Here is a 15880-nt window from a genome sequence, read left to right on the forward strand (position 1 = left end):
TTGTGGAATATGGTATTTTTAGAACATACCTCGCGGGCGCCTTATTTGGTCCTGGCGGGCTACCATGCACCTGAGGACACCGCGTTGGTGACCCCTGATCGATCTATTCTTCATCGTATACAGATTGACGCAATAATAGATTTTTAAGGTAAAAAAATGACTTCACCTTGACACAAGCAATATTGCACCGACTAGCAAACTTGCAGATAGTTATTGGTATGAGGTTGGCTAGCTAGCTCGCTCGCTATCTTGCTCGAGAGCTAGCTGCCCCAAGGTTCTTTGTACAGATTCACTCAAAAACTTAGCCTTTAATGTCTTTTGTCTGAAAGTAAAATACAATTTGCTGCAGTGAACTACAACATAGATCAAACGAGTGCATCTGTTCATGCAATATCGGATTGTCTTAATTTAATTTCCATTTCCTTTCATTTTTATCCTAAGAACGTCCGTTTTCAAACCACATTCATAGAAAGCTCTGACAAACTATAAAAATGGAACGTCAGAATTCAAGGCCAAAATGAAGTACAGTTCGTGACGCTACGTTAGCAACGGTGCAAAACTCGTCGATGGCCGTCCTTGTGTCAAAGTTATTCAAATGGTTTGAAATTACAAATGTAATATTAATGGCGACTATTCATGATAAGAAGCAAAAAAACGTTCAGATCTCCTGCAGTAAGTTGGCCGGGAAGAAGCCCAGCTTGCGTCCCGTGCTAACCTTCAGGTAACCGTTGACCTCGTCGCCTTTCTTCACCACAATCTGTGCCCACACGCGCACAAAACACAATTATGAAAAATTTCCACGCACACATTTCTTTGACGTTCACGGTCCCGTTGACCACCTCGGCGGCGTTCACCTGGTCTTTCTTCAGGGTAATCTGACCCATCTCTCTGTTGCCGACGAAGGAGCGCGTCACCTTAAAGACTCGCTCTCCGGCTCGTACGCGAATGATGTAGTTGGCCGGGAGGAAGCCCGCCCTCTCGCCGATCTTCCCCTGGTGGGAGACAAATCTTAGCGCGACAACTCGATGGCCAGCAAAACCTTCCCGAAAATGGATCATTTTACGTGATTTATCCACTCCGTACATATTAGAACTTTGAGATGATCATTTTTCCTCAAGCGAGAAAGGTACCGACGACTAGGCTACGAGTGTACGTGTGGCGCGGCATGAAATTTGCGTTCTACCCGCGTCATCTTCTGTCTCTGTGATCTCCCTCCCTTTGCTGAGTCGGCTTTTTTTTTTTTTTTTTATAAGGCGTCCTTGACTCTAACCCCAACTCCGGCTTCTTTATTTGTCACGTCGACTCAACCGCAATGTTTCCTTTCAATTTAACTCGCTCTCTACACTTGTGTACTACCATCGACAGCCAGCTGCGTGACCTATTTCCAATAAAGGCAGATTTTTTTAAACTTACTTGAGTTTGAGCTAAAACCAGTAAAAATTCTCAATACAGATACAGTGGAACCTCGGAATTTGAACAAAATCCAAGTTGTTCAACTTCTGAAACATATTTTCCTATAGGAAATAATGTAAATGAGTTTAATCCATTCCCGACCTCTAATTAGTAAATTCCCATTTGAATCTCTATTTATGTTAAAAACTCTGCATTTAAAAAAAAAAAAGTAATAATTAAATGTGTATGTGTGACGGCATCGCAGGGACTCGAGAGGGAAGGAGGAAGTGTGGAAGTCACCCCAGCATGATTTGACTGCGTAATTCTCTGGTAGCTCGTCTGTGGCCTTTGCTTTGTCATGCTCGTCACTCCTTCGGCAACACCAGCTGCCTTTTATTACATTTTCATTCTTTATGATAGTCGGAATAGTCGACTTAGCCATAGAATGCTTGCTAGCACACACCACATTTGCGTATTTAGCGTACTTAGATCCACTGTGGTTCGCTCAACTTTCCTTTTCCTTCACTGCTAGTAGGACGGCTGCCTCTCTTTGTGCTCATGGCAAAGAAAGTACTGGAAAAATAACCCAAAAAAATCTCGAGATGCACGAGCAAAGGTGCGTGCTCACGCTATGAGGACGTTACACCGGCGTGCCGGGACTGACTGCTGGACTCCAAGTGAGCAGCGGCTCGTCTCGGCACCGCCCCGTGCGCATACGACATCGCTACACTCGAGTGGGCCAGGCGGTCTACATGAGTTTCGGGTGTTCGGACACTGAGAATTCGGTCGAAAACAAATTCTGAGGTTCCAACTCTATACCGTCGGAAAATTTAGGAAATCAAAGGTGGAGAGAAAAAGGACACGACACAACTTAACATTTGTGTTTACTGTTTGAATGAGTTAATACATTTCTAACCTATTACAGCAGTGGCTTCAGATACTAGTGATCTTATTTACGAGTTTTTCAAGAAACGAGCCGGGATACGAGTGCTGCATGCTTGGCGTCGACTCAATTCACTCCTCTAAGTAGTGAATCGCTCTTCAGGAAGAGACTTCATGTGGTTTGATGTCACTCCCACTAAAGGTTTACTGTCACATCTGAGTAATACACCATAGGAAACGCAATCATTACCACGTTTTAAGCAACTGAGTTATGAACGCAAATGTTAGCACAAGGCATTGCTTGAGCCAAACATGAGCTTAATAATATTCACAGGCTCGTATCTCAAGGCGCAACTATGAGCAAAGTCTTGCTAGTTGCAAGTGGCACTCACCCTCCACCACTCCTCATTGGAGTCATCGATCACGGTGATGCGGTCGCCGGCGCTGGGCATCAAACAGGATGCGATTGTTGAGATGAGTTTAAGAAAAGAAGAAGAGATAATGATAAGCGCGAAGATGTCTTACTGTGATAATTGAAATGAAATAAAAACGCCAATCTGATACTTTGGGATGTATCCAGACGTTGTGACAATAGATTGCAAACTATACTGATAGCAAATTGCAAAACAACTGGACAATTCCATAACACTTTTAACACCGATGTGCTTGCGATATTTTGCAAAAACACAAATATTTTTAGAAGAATTAGAGACGACAGAGATAGTATCAGGATACTTGTCCACACAAAGTGTAACTTATACTCGTGATGAGATGCAAATGATACGGATGAAATTTAGAAAAGGATACGAGAACATCAATACAAAATATACTGACGGTCGCAAGACTTTGCAAGTGATACTGGATAAAATACTTTCCAACAATGTTGATACCACAAAACTTTGACACTATCACCGTACACCGACTTTTTTTTCCCAATTTCTAATTAGTGACTCACCTCCTTCGGCGCCATTCTCCTGCTGTTTGGGCTGGGACTCGTCTTCCTCCATCATCATCACCATCATCTAAAACGAATGGTCCGCGATGACACCGATTCGTGGAACTAGTTGGATTCTAAGAACACGACAACGCTTCCATAACTGACATTTTTCTTGTCCTCGGAGCCTTTCTTGCGCTCTTTGTTGGCCATAATGACGCCGACGCGGAGCGTCTCGAACACGGGGTCGGTGCGATTTGCCTGCGCTGGCGACAAAAAAATAAAATAAAATAAAATAAAAACGAATTAATAATTTACCGTAATTTCCGGCCTACAAGCCGCGACTTTTTTCACACGCTTTCACCTCTGCGGTTTATGCGGTGGTGCGGCTAATTTGTGCATTTTTTTTTCCTAACGGCCGCAAGGTATGGAAGTCGATTAGTGTTCACCAGGATTTGAATTTGAAATGTAAAGTGATCACATTTTCAGTCGTTGTATTTCAGTGTAACATTTCAACTGGCAACAATTCGCAGTCTGAAATTCACCGTCTGTGCCACCAGGCAGGGTTACTTCAGGTCAGAACCGAACACCCAGGAAATCCAGTTATGCTTTCTTAGTATGTGACATCACGTGACTAAAAAAGCGTAACTGCGATTGGCTGGGTGTTCTCCCTGGTGGCACGGACGGAGAATTTTAGACCGTGAATTGTAGCAATTATTGAAAATGTGATCACTTTACATTCCAAATTCATTTCCTGGTGGCACTAATCTACTTCCATAAAAGGGCGCACTCGAGTGGAAAAGGTAAGAATGAGACTGGTGGAATATATGCGCCGAGGAAATAACTTTTACCGGCCCTGTTAGCGCTGTGCTAGCGTGTCTTAGTGATATTTACCGGTAAGGTATTTTAACCGGCCCTTTTAGCATTAGCGCTGCGCTAGCTTTAGCGGCATGCTAGCGCTAAACTCTGTGTATCGTCTTTCTTTGTAAATATCTCGTGTTCGAATGTGGGCACTTGTGGCTTTTACACGGCTGCGGACAATGTATGTACCAAATGGTATTTCCTTTACAAATGTACCGAGTGAGGCTTGTAATCAGGTGCTATCTGTAGGCCGGGAATTACGGTAACCGGCAAGAAGGGAGACTAAAATTAGGGGAATGGAGAAAAACATAAGCAGTCATCATAATGACAACACTTAAAAAAAAAAAAACCCCAACAACAACTACAATTGTATTCCAGTTTCTTTAGCTTGTTTTGCTTTAGCGTAGTATCAGACGGACTCACAGAAGGGCAGCAGCTGGGAGACGGTAGAATTCTGCTGGCTGCTGTACAGAGGAGAACTGTAAGCTCTCCTGAACCCCGGAGGCTGACAGACACAAGGTGCAGGTGATATACAAAGTTCTCAGGTCACCCTTATCTCAAGGCACTACTGTACGTTGAAACCAAGAAAGGAATTCTTACAATTTTGCCAAAGCACCTCTGGAACTCTACGTAGGACTGGCACTGGTGGTGGATGCTGGTTTTGCAGTTCTTGCAGCGTAATGCGAACTTGTTGTTTACTGGAGACAGAGAAGTAGCGAAAATAAGTCGCGTGCTGTAAAGCAGGAAGCCGTGTACTGCACGGTACTGTACATACAAACGATCATGCGCGCGCAGACGTCGCAGAACTTGGGCTTCTTGCAGTAGTGATCCTTGAACTTGTGCGGCCGGTCGTTGACTGGTTTGACGGACTCTGGCGGCGGCGGCTCGTCTCGCTCTTCTTCCTCCACCTCCTCGTCGTAGATGAAGTAGACCTGGACCGCAACGCTCAGGACCATGTAAGTGGTACACTCCAAAAAAAAAAAAAAAAAAAAAAAAAAAAAAAAAAAAAGTAAAAACTAAATTGCTGGAGTCCTTGAAAGACAAACATACCCAAGAGAATTTGGAGGACTACTGCTAAATTTGAACCCCTGTATATTCATCAGCTGGGGGATGCAAAAATTGTACAGATGTTCGGATTTCGTCATGATGCGTGGGTGGAACGTGGTAGGAAATTTGGCCCTGAAGTGCCCCCATGAAAAATTCTGGCTGATTGGAGTGGCCCAGTCACCCAGAGTACAACACAAGAACTTTGAAATTCCAATGACATCTTCTGGATCCATTGAGACTGCTACATGGAGGGGAGGACCAACACCTTCTGCGATCGGTTGACAAAATTCAGTAAAAAAAAAAAAAATAAATAAAAATATTCACCAAGCAACCCTCTCAACTGGAACAGGCACAATTTTGAAGGGTTCACCAAGCCCCGGAGAGGTCTGGCTGCAAATCTGCGAATGGGGCTTGTACTTTAGTAACGGGAAAATTGAAAAAAATTCTACTTTTTGCCTTTGTGGGCGGAGTATCCTGGTGAAGTTTGACCCGGCACCCGACACCTGATCACACCCACTTGAATTTTCTGACAATCCAGCCCCAGGAATCCAGTTTCACATAGGAACATGACAACTGGTAGACCCCCAACCCCACACAACCAAATCCCCAAAAGCCCTTGCCTAAAAACCAATTTCATCTTGAAATATCTCATTTTGCCCCACTCCAGACGAACCCAGCCTAGAGATTTTTTTCCTAGTTCCTATCAGATTTTGAAGCACAATATACAAGAGGCCCGGGTGACGCTAAACAGCAAAGACTTTGACTAAAACATCTTATTAAACACGAGCAGACGCCGAGCGTCACCTCGGTACATTCCGCTTAACGTCATAAAACGAGTTCAAAGAGTAACTCTGTCGACTCGACACACCACAGGTGGGACAGATTGAAAAGGCTCAGATCCCAAAATAGCTTTTGACTGCCAACCGGCAGAATCCCCAAGTGAAATGTAACAAAGCTTCGCTACACTACTCGCTAAATATACCGCTACGCCGATCACACGCGCGAGCGCTCATTTAGGGTTCCGGCTTGAGCGGCCTCCGGCTTTCCGTCATTGTCAAGATTAGAGGTTGCGCTGCGCTCGTCAGGCGGTGGATTAGCGCTGCAATCGGAGGTAATACAGCAGACGGTTTGCGCATTACATCGCCGTCACTCGGCGGCTCAATCCGGCTGTCGGCGTTCCTGAAGCCAGAGGGCCACAGTGGCTCGGAACGTTTGGGACTCAGGAAAAGTATACCTCTCAAGTTGGAGACAGGAGATGACGTCTTCAGCAAATGGTCTTATGTTGAAAATACTCCAATAGGTTATGACAATATGATCATGTTTGGATCTGTGAGAATGATTGACCGCTAGCAGTGAGCGTCATTTTCTGAACTCCGCCCAGGCCGTCCACAGCCGCGATCTTTTACCCACAAACAAAGAGAGCGCGTGGTTACTTCAAGCCTCTGAATTGCCAGTGTATAGTCCTGCTTACATCCGATTCGGAAATATGGCGCTTCGATGTGGCTCGGGAACGTGTAACGGAGACCAGCGCTATCCAGAGAGATTACTGCGAGGATATCTGGTGCGCTTTCCCCACACCAAAGTGTCATTTAGATAAACGCAAACAGTGGATTAAGGCTCGTGGCCGACCTCACGACCATCTCAACGTATCGGAGATAAATCGGCACAAAGATGTCTGTTCCGAGGTGAGCTGTTCAATTAGTCGGTGCAATGGCTAAAAAGGAAGGATGGCGCTCGATTTGAGCCGGGCGAAACTTTTTCCAGACCGATAGAGGACACGCATACTGCCATCATTTATGTAAATTAATTATCCACGACGAACGCAGGTATCATTTCGAATCGACATGTTTATGTCGCGTAAAAATGCAAACTTACCCTGCTTTGCATATACTGAATTTAAAGACAGGGCCTGAATAAACAACCCGTGTGACAATACGTACCGTGTTGTCCTCCTCGTTCACCACATTATCCGGCAGAGGGGGGTTGTCGTGAATATCCACAGAGTCCTTGTCGTCCAGCCTGTCATCGTCACATAGCAAAAGGTCACAAGCGGCAACAACCCGCCCCTCCCGTAAAAGCCGCACCCTCGAAAATCACAAATCAGGGTTGATAACGTGGACTCACCAGTCGTAGTTGGCCATGGTGCACAGATGACGCTTCGGGTCACAGAAGTAACAAAAGTTGAGCTTTTAGGTCGCAGGCGTACCACGGCAAGCTCTGAGGTTCTATTACAATTAAATGGAGTTGACCTCCCACAAGTACAAAATTCTCTCAATATTGTGGCATTTAACAAAATTACATAATTTTAGTGATCTTGACTGACGTGAAACAGGAGACGCTTAGTCCGATTTGACTTCAGACAAGTCAGACAAAATATGAAATGTGTTTTTGCACACTATGTAAACTTCTTGTTTCAACAGTGGTATGTTTTTTTTGGGGGGGAGGGGGGGGTCACAAAATACATCATTACGGGCAAACATAAAAAACTAATGTGACAAAATAAAACAAAAAACAAACAATCAGGAATATCCATCAAATTACGTAGATCAGGGTTAATTATTTTCAACGGTCCAAAGTTAATTATCTTTGTATTTATATGAAAGTGGGCTCACTTTCCTGAAAACTAGTCAGTCTTAAAAAAATATGCAACACCACACAGCACTCATATCTAGAAACTGTAACAAGCAAAAGGAAAAAACGACGAGTTACGCGCACACGCTGGAGGAATGTCGTGGACGAAACTGACCACAAATGTCGGAAGTCTTGCCCTCAACGCTTCTTTTCTGGCCGTCTTCAGCACGTCGGCGTTTTCCAAATGAGGCTCCAACAGGTGGGAGCTCGGGAAGAGCAATGCCAGCGCGGCCCTGCCCCGCCCGACTCTCCGCGGGAGGGCTCGCGTGACAGTTCGGGACAGCTGAGCGCTTGAAATGCTTTGAAAGCTTCTCCCAGCTGAACGGCAAAGACTGGCGCAGCTCGCCCGATTTCCCCCGGCCTCGATATAACCGCCCGTTTAAAAAGATGAGCGGAGTCCATCTCCCCATTGCAGGAAAATACGAGGCCGTTTTCGTGAACTGCGGCCCCCCGTGAAGCCCTTTGAGACCCTTTTGTGATTAAGGTCAGTGTAAATAAACTTGAATTTTTCCGCAAGGCTGAAGCAGATGCTCGCTGTCATTCTGTCACCCGAATATTTTTCACACTTGACAACTGCAAAATCCTGCATGGTTGTGTGTGTGAGAGAAAAGTACTCCACATTGACTGACTGAATGCTCGTATTCCCACATTCTTGTGTTGAAAGCTATTGCGCCCCCCCCCCCTTTTTTTTTTTTTTTTTAATCCATGGCAGCAAATTGAGCAAGGAATTCCTACTTGGCTGGGTTATGTGGATTAAAAATAATAATAATAATATATATACATTAAAAAGTATTTCCCAACCCTGTTGTGTTTTTTCCCATCCATCATTTTATTTAACACAGTGATGAGAACGACCAATTTGGAAAAAACACTGAAAATTTCTGCCTTTGGCATGAAATTTTTTTTTTTTTTTTTAATGAAACACACCGTTAAATGACCTCTGGTTACTTCTAACAGTATAAATACAGGGCAATCATAACATTTTGAAAACTTAAAATACGAGTCCAAACAACCAAAATAATTTTGAAATTGATATCAAATAGGCGACTCCACTTACAAGTTACATTTCAGAAATAAGAAAACAAGTAATTTATATATTTATATATAGGGTTAGGGAGACAAACAGCCGCACTCACAATCACACCTAGGGGCAATTTAGTGTCCAATTAATGTTTAGAGATGAAAGTAGACTTTTGTGGGGGGTCCAGGGGCATGCCCTCCCCCGGAATTTTTTTTTTTTCTTTTTTAATGGATGGCTGTGGTGCATTCTGGCGATATCCGTGAACAAAATTCAGACAAAAAAATGAAAGTAAAATTTCTTAATCCTGACCAAAAAAAAACAAAAAAAAAAAATTGGGCAGAAGTTCTCCAAGGGCCAAGCCCAGATTTATTTGTTCCCCATCCCCCAAAATATGCTTAAAACATGACAGCTTATCTCAAAAATGAATTAAGTGAACTATTCAGCAAAAAAGACATCTAAAATTGTCCTTTTCCCCACATTATACATATTAAAGTATAGATATAGAATATACACGAAAATATATCCTTGAATTTCCACACTGTACAGCAAAACATGTTAAAGAAGTTGATGTGTAGTAACGACTATTCACGTTTAAGTCTCAAACTTGTTACGTCGCGTCGTACTCTTGCATTTCCTGTTTCCGGTTGAAGCGGGGTTGTTTAGTGAACAACGTTTATGAAATAAACGCGTAAAATAGTGCCTCAACATGGCTACGCTCGTGAAAGCAAAACGACGAACTCAAACGCACCTTCGTCCAATGTTTCCTCAATTTTCCGGAGCATTTAAAAAATCCGGAATTCTGGGAAAATCCGGAGGACTTTCATCACTGTATAAATTTGAATTGTCGCTTGCAAATTGTATTTATTTTTTTAAAACTCACAACGATATCCTCGTCTGTTTTTCTTGGCGTAAAGGTGAATTATCGCTTGCAGAATATCTTTCGCAATGCATGTCGGAGAATCCGAGAGACTAGAATTCCTCACTCGAAATCAAGGACCCGGATGAACAGTGAAATGGGCAATTGTCATTTAATTTTAGGAGAGGCTGTTTCGTTCTTTCAAGAATTCTAGAAACGAGAATTCCTCAATAAAAAAAGATTTGAAGAGTACTTTTGAGGAAAAAAAAAGTTCAAGTGCTTTTGCTAAATTAGGATTGGAGTACTTTTGAAAATAACCAAACCATTAAGACCTAACGGGATACGAACTGACAACCGCTGGTTTGCCAAACCATCGCTCTAACCACTGATCCACAGGGCCGCCGTACCAAGGAGCAAGCGTGACGTCACGTGCGTAGCCTTGTAAATTCTTCGAGCCGGTGTAACAAAAGATTAGAAAGTTTTGTTTTTGTTGATTTGTTTGTTGGGGGTAAGTTCCCGATGTACACAACGTTTTGATTTTGCGGTGAACAAGACTACCAGAGTAGAAAGGTGGGAGAAAAGCAGTGAGATATGGACGGCACGTTAGCTCATCTGGCCTCAAGAGTTCTGAGGACCCGGATTCGAGCCCCTCCCTTTCCCTGTGTGGGTGCAAGGCAGGAAGAAATGGTAAGAAAGGATGACTGGCAGGAACGGTGCTAAAAAGTTCACAATGGGATGAACTGAAGGAAAAATGGATTTAAAAGGGATGGAAGATAAAGGATGCAAGGCAGGATAAATGGTCCTAAAAAGGGAAGATGGACACAGAGAGATGAGATGGACAGATAGATGGCTCAAGAGAGATAGATGGACGGATACAGATAGATAGATGGATGGATAGACAGATGCATCAAGATAGATGGACGCAGACAGATAAAGAGATAGATGGATCAAGAGAGATGGACAGATGGACAAACACAGACATAGATCAAGAGCGAGATGGACAGATAGATGGATCAAGAGAGATAGATGGACGAATACAGATAGATAGATGGATGGATAGATGCATCAAGATAGATGGACGCAGACAGATAAAGAGATAGATGATCAAGAGAGATAGATGGACGGATACAGATAGATGGATGGATGGATGGATAGACAGATGCATTAACAGTTGTCAATTATATAATATTTGAGAAACTTATATCCAACTTACCTTTGTGTTTCCTTGTTTGGATATCCTCCTGGATATTTTTTTTGCTCTTCGGCTCTTCCATAATTGCTCATATCGGAACACAGAGCGCACAGCAATTTGGCGGGAACGTCCACTTTTTGTACGTGTTCGGTTCGACACGTTGATGCCGTTTTCATTCCTATCTGCACGGTTACACTTTTTTCAAGCCGTGCCCATCTGAAACAGTTTTTTTACTCCGTGGTTTTCATCAATTTCCCCGGCACAATTCTGGCAAACATGCAGACCACTCGATAACATATGCGTACGTTATAACTATGGCGTAATAAACAGAATGCTTCTCTCAGAAATGTTAACATCAGGGTGAAAATACCGACGAAATACCGTCAAAACGCTCCCGGAAATCGGAACGTTATCATGATTATAAACACCAAATTTAATGCAAACAGATAGCAACGCCGTTTTCCGCTATCACAGCTGTGACTAATTTCACGACGAGCGTTGGGAGCGTTGCTCTAACACCCCCCCCCCCTCCCCACCACACAATTTTCTCAACAGATTTACACATTAGACTAAAATGACATTTTCAGCTGAAAGAACTCGGAATTCTGAGAATCAGCGCAAAATTCTCATCCCTGTTAACATCACGAGACACAATATCAGCAATATCCCATTTTGCAGGTATTGTGTAAAGGTTGGAGAGACGCCAAATATTCTGTGACAGCAGTTTTAAAATGAAAACGAATGGAAAGCACTCAGTCAAAAACTATTTTGCAACGATTGATGGACGTGTCCCCGTTTGACTGGCGACCGATCCGGGGAGGACCCGACTTACATAAAAGCGACGTCAAAGGCTCGTGCGTCTCCGCATGGTGGCAAGCGCGAAAGGCGTAATAAAACCACACCAGGCAGCTCTTCTTTGAATTTTCACCTTTTATATTTTTAAAAACAAACAAAAAAAAAAAGAACAGATTAAATAAAATTTACAGTAGACATATGCAATCATTGTGCACTTCAACTACATTTTCTGATACTTTCTGCACAGCTGTCAACAACAACAACAAAAACAAACAAAAAAAAAAAACGCAAACAATGTGGGTGATGGGGGGGGCATTCGGGCATTGCAGGAGAGGACAGTAAAGAGGTGCTATGTGGGGAATAGGAGCGGGGGATGAATAGGGAAGGAGGGAGGAAAAGGAGAACAAAAAGGCCAAAAATTGTTCACTCGGGGAAGGAAGAAAGCAAAAAAAAAAAAAAAAAAAAAAAATCACTGAATATATAGATTTCTTTATTCCTTACATCACTTATATAAATATATTGAACCCTCTCCCTCCCCCCGAAAAAGAAGAGCGCAATACAGAACCCCACGACAGCAGTAAGGCAAACAGAATGCGAGAGAAGAGCGAGTGACAGAAAGAGAAAACGGTGCGGAGCAGCATGAGAACGTGGCCAGATGGACTCGAGAGACGGAGAGATAGAGTGTGTGTGTGTGTGTGTAGATCGGCGAGGTGGCAGGAGATGATTGATGGCGTGAAAAGCGCTGGAAGAAGGACGCAAAGAAGGGTGCGGACGAAGAGGTTTTTTTGACTGAGGTCTCGACTCTCCAGTGTGTGTTTTCCTCTCGTGTGCTACGTGACCTAGTTGTTGTGTTGTGTTGTGTGTGTGTGACATTGCATTATTCGGATGACGGCAGCACAAATTTCATGGGTGAAACACATGCTCGCGTCGTCCCATGTGCTCTTTCGGCTAATATAAATACAAAAACCGAGGAATAAAAACCAACGACTAAATCAAACTTGAAAGCAAACACCGACCACCTCAAGATTCACACCTTCCCTTTTTATACATTTGACACGTTTATCTTTTTTTTTTTTTTTTTTTGTAATTGTACACCAAGAAGGAGTCCCTCGCCCCGACCCACCTCAGTCCTCCGCCGCGCCAAGCGTCCGCCGTCCTCTCACTGTGAGCTGGCTCTCTCCAGCACGCGCAGGTCGTAGTTCTTTTTGGCGGCCCTCAGTTTGAAGAGGCCGGCCGCGCTGTTGTTCAGTTTGAAGGAAGCACTCTGGGCGGCCATGGTGCTGGGGAACACGGCCACCACCGTGTACAGGTGGGCCGGGTCGCCGCCGCCGCCCGCCACGGCCGAGGCCCCGGCGGGTCCGCAGCCTCCCCGGCCTCCCTGAGGCTCCTTCAGCCACTGGATCTTGGCTCCGCACAGCGACAGCTGGTTGAAGAGCTTTTCGGCGTCTGGACGCGAAATCCCTTCGGGCAGGTCCGTTACTTCCAGCACGCGACTCACCACTGAAACGCGAGCAGATGGACGAGGGTTCAAGACCAGCGAGGACTAAATGGACTTCACTGCTCACAAACACCTCAGGACTTTCTCATAACTGACAACGGCTGAATTTGAGCATTCAGTTCAGGCCTGATTTTTCTATGTCTCTTAAAGATTGCGTAATGGACCTTTCCGACCTGTCAATCACTCGTACAATAATAGCCAATCAGATAGCCGCATTGTCTTGACACGCCCCTCTCGCCATATTGTCCCACTAGCAATGCTGGTTGTCAGTAGCGTGCGCTTGGAAAAGTTAACATTACGAAGAGAATGGTTCGCAGATGCGCTTGGGGAGTGTGCAATTCTGATGAAAAATATCCTGCTAGCTTACAACGGGCCCGCTTGATTCATTTTCCAAAGCCTAAAACACAGTTGGCGAAGTGTCTACGATGGATTAAGGATCGCGAAAGACCGCACGTACAACTAAATGTGAACAATATCAACAAACACAAGGCTGTAAGGGAGGGAGAATTATCTATTCTGAGTTTGATTGAATTATTATCAGTGCTTTATACATTGCAGCAGAACAACTTTCACTTTGTTCGTGTATCACTGATCTGGTGAATGAAGTGTGTCATGTTTTATGCCAAAGTCGGGTTAGTGATACGTAAATCCGCCATGTCATGCAAGAGAAATGTCTATTTACCCATTTGTATCACATCAAACCTTTTAAGACCGAGCACTGCGGTCCATTACATGCCAAGTCAAACTTTTTCATCTGCTGACTACGATACTGACTGAGTTAATCACCATCGTTTAACTGTAGAAAATCGAACCTAACTCGCTTCTAAAGACTATAATGATAGTACTCGTGATCTTTCCAAGTAAAAAGTAATCACCCTGCTTTACATGCGCAGTACGAATTCCACTATTTTATCCTGTTGGATTTCAATATGAAGTTTGTGAGGCGTCATTACTCCACCCCCCCCCCCATCGATCGCCAACGTTTCGCTTTAACTCTTGACATTGCGTCCTGCTACATCCAATATCTTAATTCCGTGTACAGATCCTTGTGTGAAATAGTTGTGACCTCTCTGTTGAACTCTCTTGGACAAGTCTGACGCATTTGGCAAAAAACATACCGCAATATCTGGAATCAGTGTTACAGAATCGACTTCAAACCTGTTCTGTTCAGTCGCCATTTTGGAAGCTTGCAGGACATGGCAAATGTAGCAAAGGGGGGGCGGAGCTTAACATCGCCAGTCGGAAAGGTTCATTATCATGTGAAGTAGAGGAATTTGAGTTATTTTTCTTCCCCGATCTGCTTGAGGGAAACATTGAAGGTACAGACAAAGCTAATCTGGAAAATTTTGCTTCAATTTTGCTCTTTCCCAACCAAGGACAATTAACATCAGACTACCTCGTCGCTCATAAAACAACCTGTAAGATTATCCATAAATCTGAGCTGTGTTGAGAGCGGATTTGTCTCGATGAGAGAGTTTGAAACTGGTTGGGGCACACAATTTTAAATATTTAACAAGCTAAATACCAAAAATCTTCATGTGTGTGGGGAAAGATGACTACCGTATTTTCTGCACTATTAGACACACCTAAAAGCCTCTAATTTTCTCAAAAGCCGACGGTGCGCCCTATATATGGATCAATATTGAGCCTTTCGTGCAGCTCCATCTGATGGATGCATAACGTAACCCCAGCCTCTACTGTAGCGTCTATTCTATGCGCCTTATATATGAAAAAAGTTTGAAAATAGGCCATTCATTGAGGGTGAGCCTTATAGTGTGGAAAATACTGTAACTCCTGAGTCCTACCTCCCCAAATTGTGACATCAAATGAAAAGTAGCCGATCAAAAACGATCTGACTGAGGAACAAAGAAGCGGCCGTAGATAAAAACAAACAGGAATGACCGAATACAAAAAGGCTAACAACACCAGCAGTTACCTAAATTTGAGAACTCACCTCTCCGGTAAAGTATAAATTCTGCTTTCACAACATCTCCTCAGGATTTTTTCCAGTCTACTTTTTTAATTTCAGGATTTTTCCTATTAAAAAAAATATTAAATCACATTTGATCTGGAAATCTCTCTGTGTCAGAGGACTTGACTCTAGATCAGTGGTGGAATACAATCTAAGGGTCCATCAGATCAGCTTTTAAGATTTAAAAATGGCTTGTGTGGGTGCCAAGGCAAAATTATTGTCTTCACCATACTGTGGAATCCAACTTTCAAATTTATGGTATTTATTTTTTGTTTGGGCATATGGGGGTTGTTTTATGGGTTCGTTGAATGCAAACAGTTATACTGGATGTGTGTCACTTGGACGGTCCCTGGAGAAAGACAGAACCCACCCAAAAAAACGGATAAGCACTTAATAGGAAGTCCGCACTTGGGCCTGCAGTGTAAATCCAGTCCAAAAGCCACTAAATCACTTTGCAAACCTGGTGTTGAATAAACGATTTTGCCACATTACCCCTCTGACATACAAACTCACCAACATCTGTGGTGCCGAGATCCGTGGATGCAGATTTGAGCGTTTGCTTCTTCCCTCGCGCGCTGTGTTTCATGACGCCTTGGCCCTGTGCACAGCAAAAGAAGGAATTGCGGGATTGCAAGTTATGACGCCAGGTGGCGCCAAACACAACGTGGAGACAAAATAAGCCCAGGCTGACTTGATGGGAGTTGTACGACGACTGGCCATGCATGAGCTGAGGAGGGCACAGGCTGTACTGGAGGGGCTGTCCCAATAGAGAGTAGCGTCCATCACCTGAACAAATGGT

At 43.8% G+C, this 15880-nt stretch overlaps 2 protein-coding genes across 10 annotated transcripts in view; both read right to left on the reverse strand.

Annotated features, from left to right (window-relative positions):
* Positions 1-322: 322 nt before the first annotated feature.
* On the reverse strand, positions 323-8131 carry stac3 (SH3 and cysteine rich domain 3). Its single transcript, XM_061832338.1, has 11 exons — positions 7863-8131; positions 7241-7341; positions 7057-7135; positions 4845-5001; positions 4670-4767; positions 4493-4574; positions 3377-3474; positions 3230-3296; positions 2667-2794; positions 855-992; positions 323-757 (listed from the first exon to the last, which is right to left on the reverse strand). The coding sequence occupies exons 2-11, from the start codon at positions 7255-7257 to the stop codon at positions 659-661; spliced, it is 963 nt and encodes a 320-aa protein (XP_061688322.1). The 5' UTR covers positions 7258-7341; positions 7863-8131; the 3' UTR covers positions 323-658.
* Positions 8132-11713: 3582 nt separating this feature from the next.
* The window catches only part of LOC133507548 (R3H domain-containing protein 2), a 46878-nt gene continuing 42711 nt past the window's right edge, over positions 11714-15880 (reverse strand). For 4 of the 9 annotated variants that reach the window (XM_061832700.1, XM_061832703.1, XM_061832702.1 and 1 more), the window contains 3 exons: positions 15773-15867; positions 15595-15679; positions 11714-13111 (listed from right to left, as the gene is read on the reverse strand). In XM_061832700.1, the coding sequence (XP_061688684.1) occupies positions 12771-13111; positions 15595-15679; positions 15773-15867 (521 nt within the window). In that variant the 3' untranslated portion in view covers positions 11714-12770. The remainder of the gene's footprint in view (positions 13112-15594; positions 15680-15772; positions 15868-15880) is intronic. The other 5 variants (XM_061832706.1, XM_061832704.1, XM_061832701.1 and 2 more) reach the window with 2 other exon arrangements.

The sequence above is a fragment of the Syngnathoides biaculeatus genome, chromosome 10 (genome assembly GCF_019802595.1).
Source record: "Syngnathoides biaculeatus isolate LvHL_M chromosome 10, ASM1980259v1, whole genome shotgun sequence".
Lineage (NCBI taxonomy): Eukaryota > Metazoa > Chordata > Actinopteri > Syngnathiformes > Syngnathidae > Syngnathoides > Syngnathoides biaculeatus.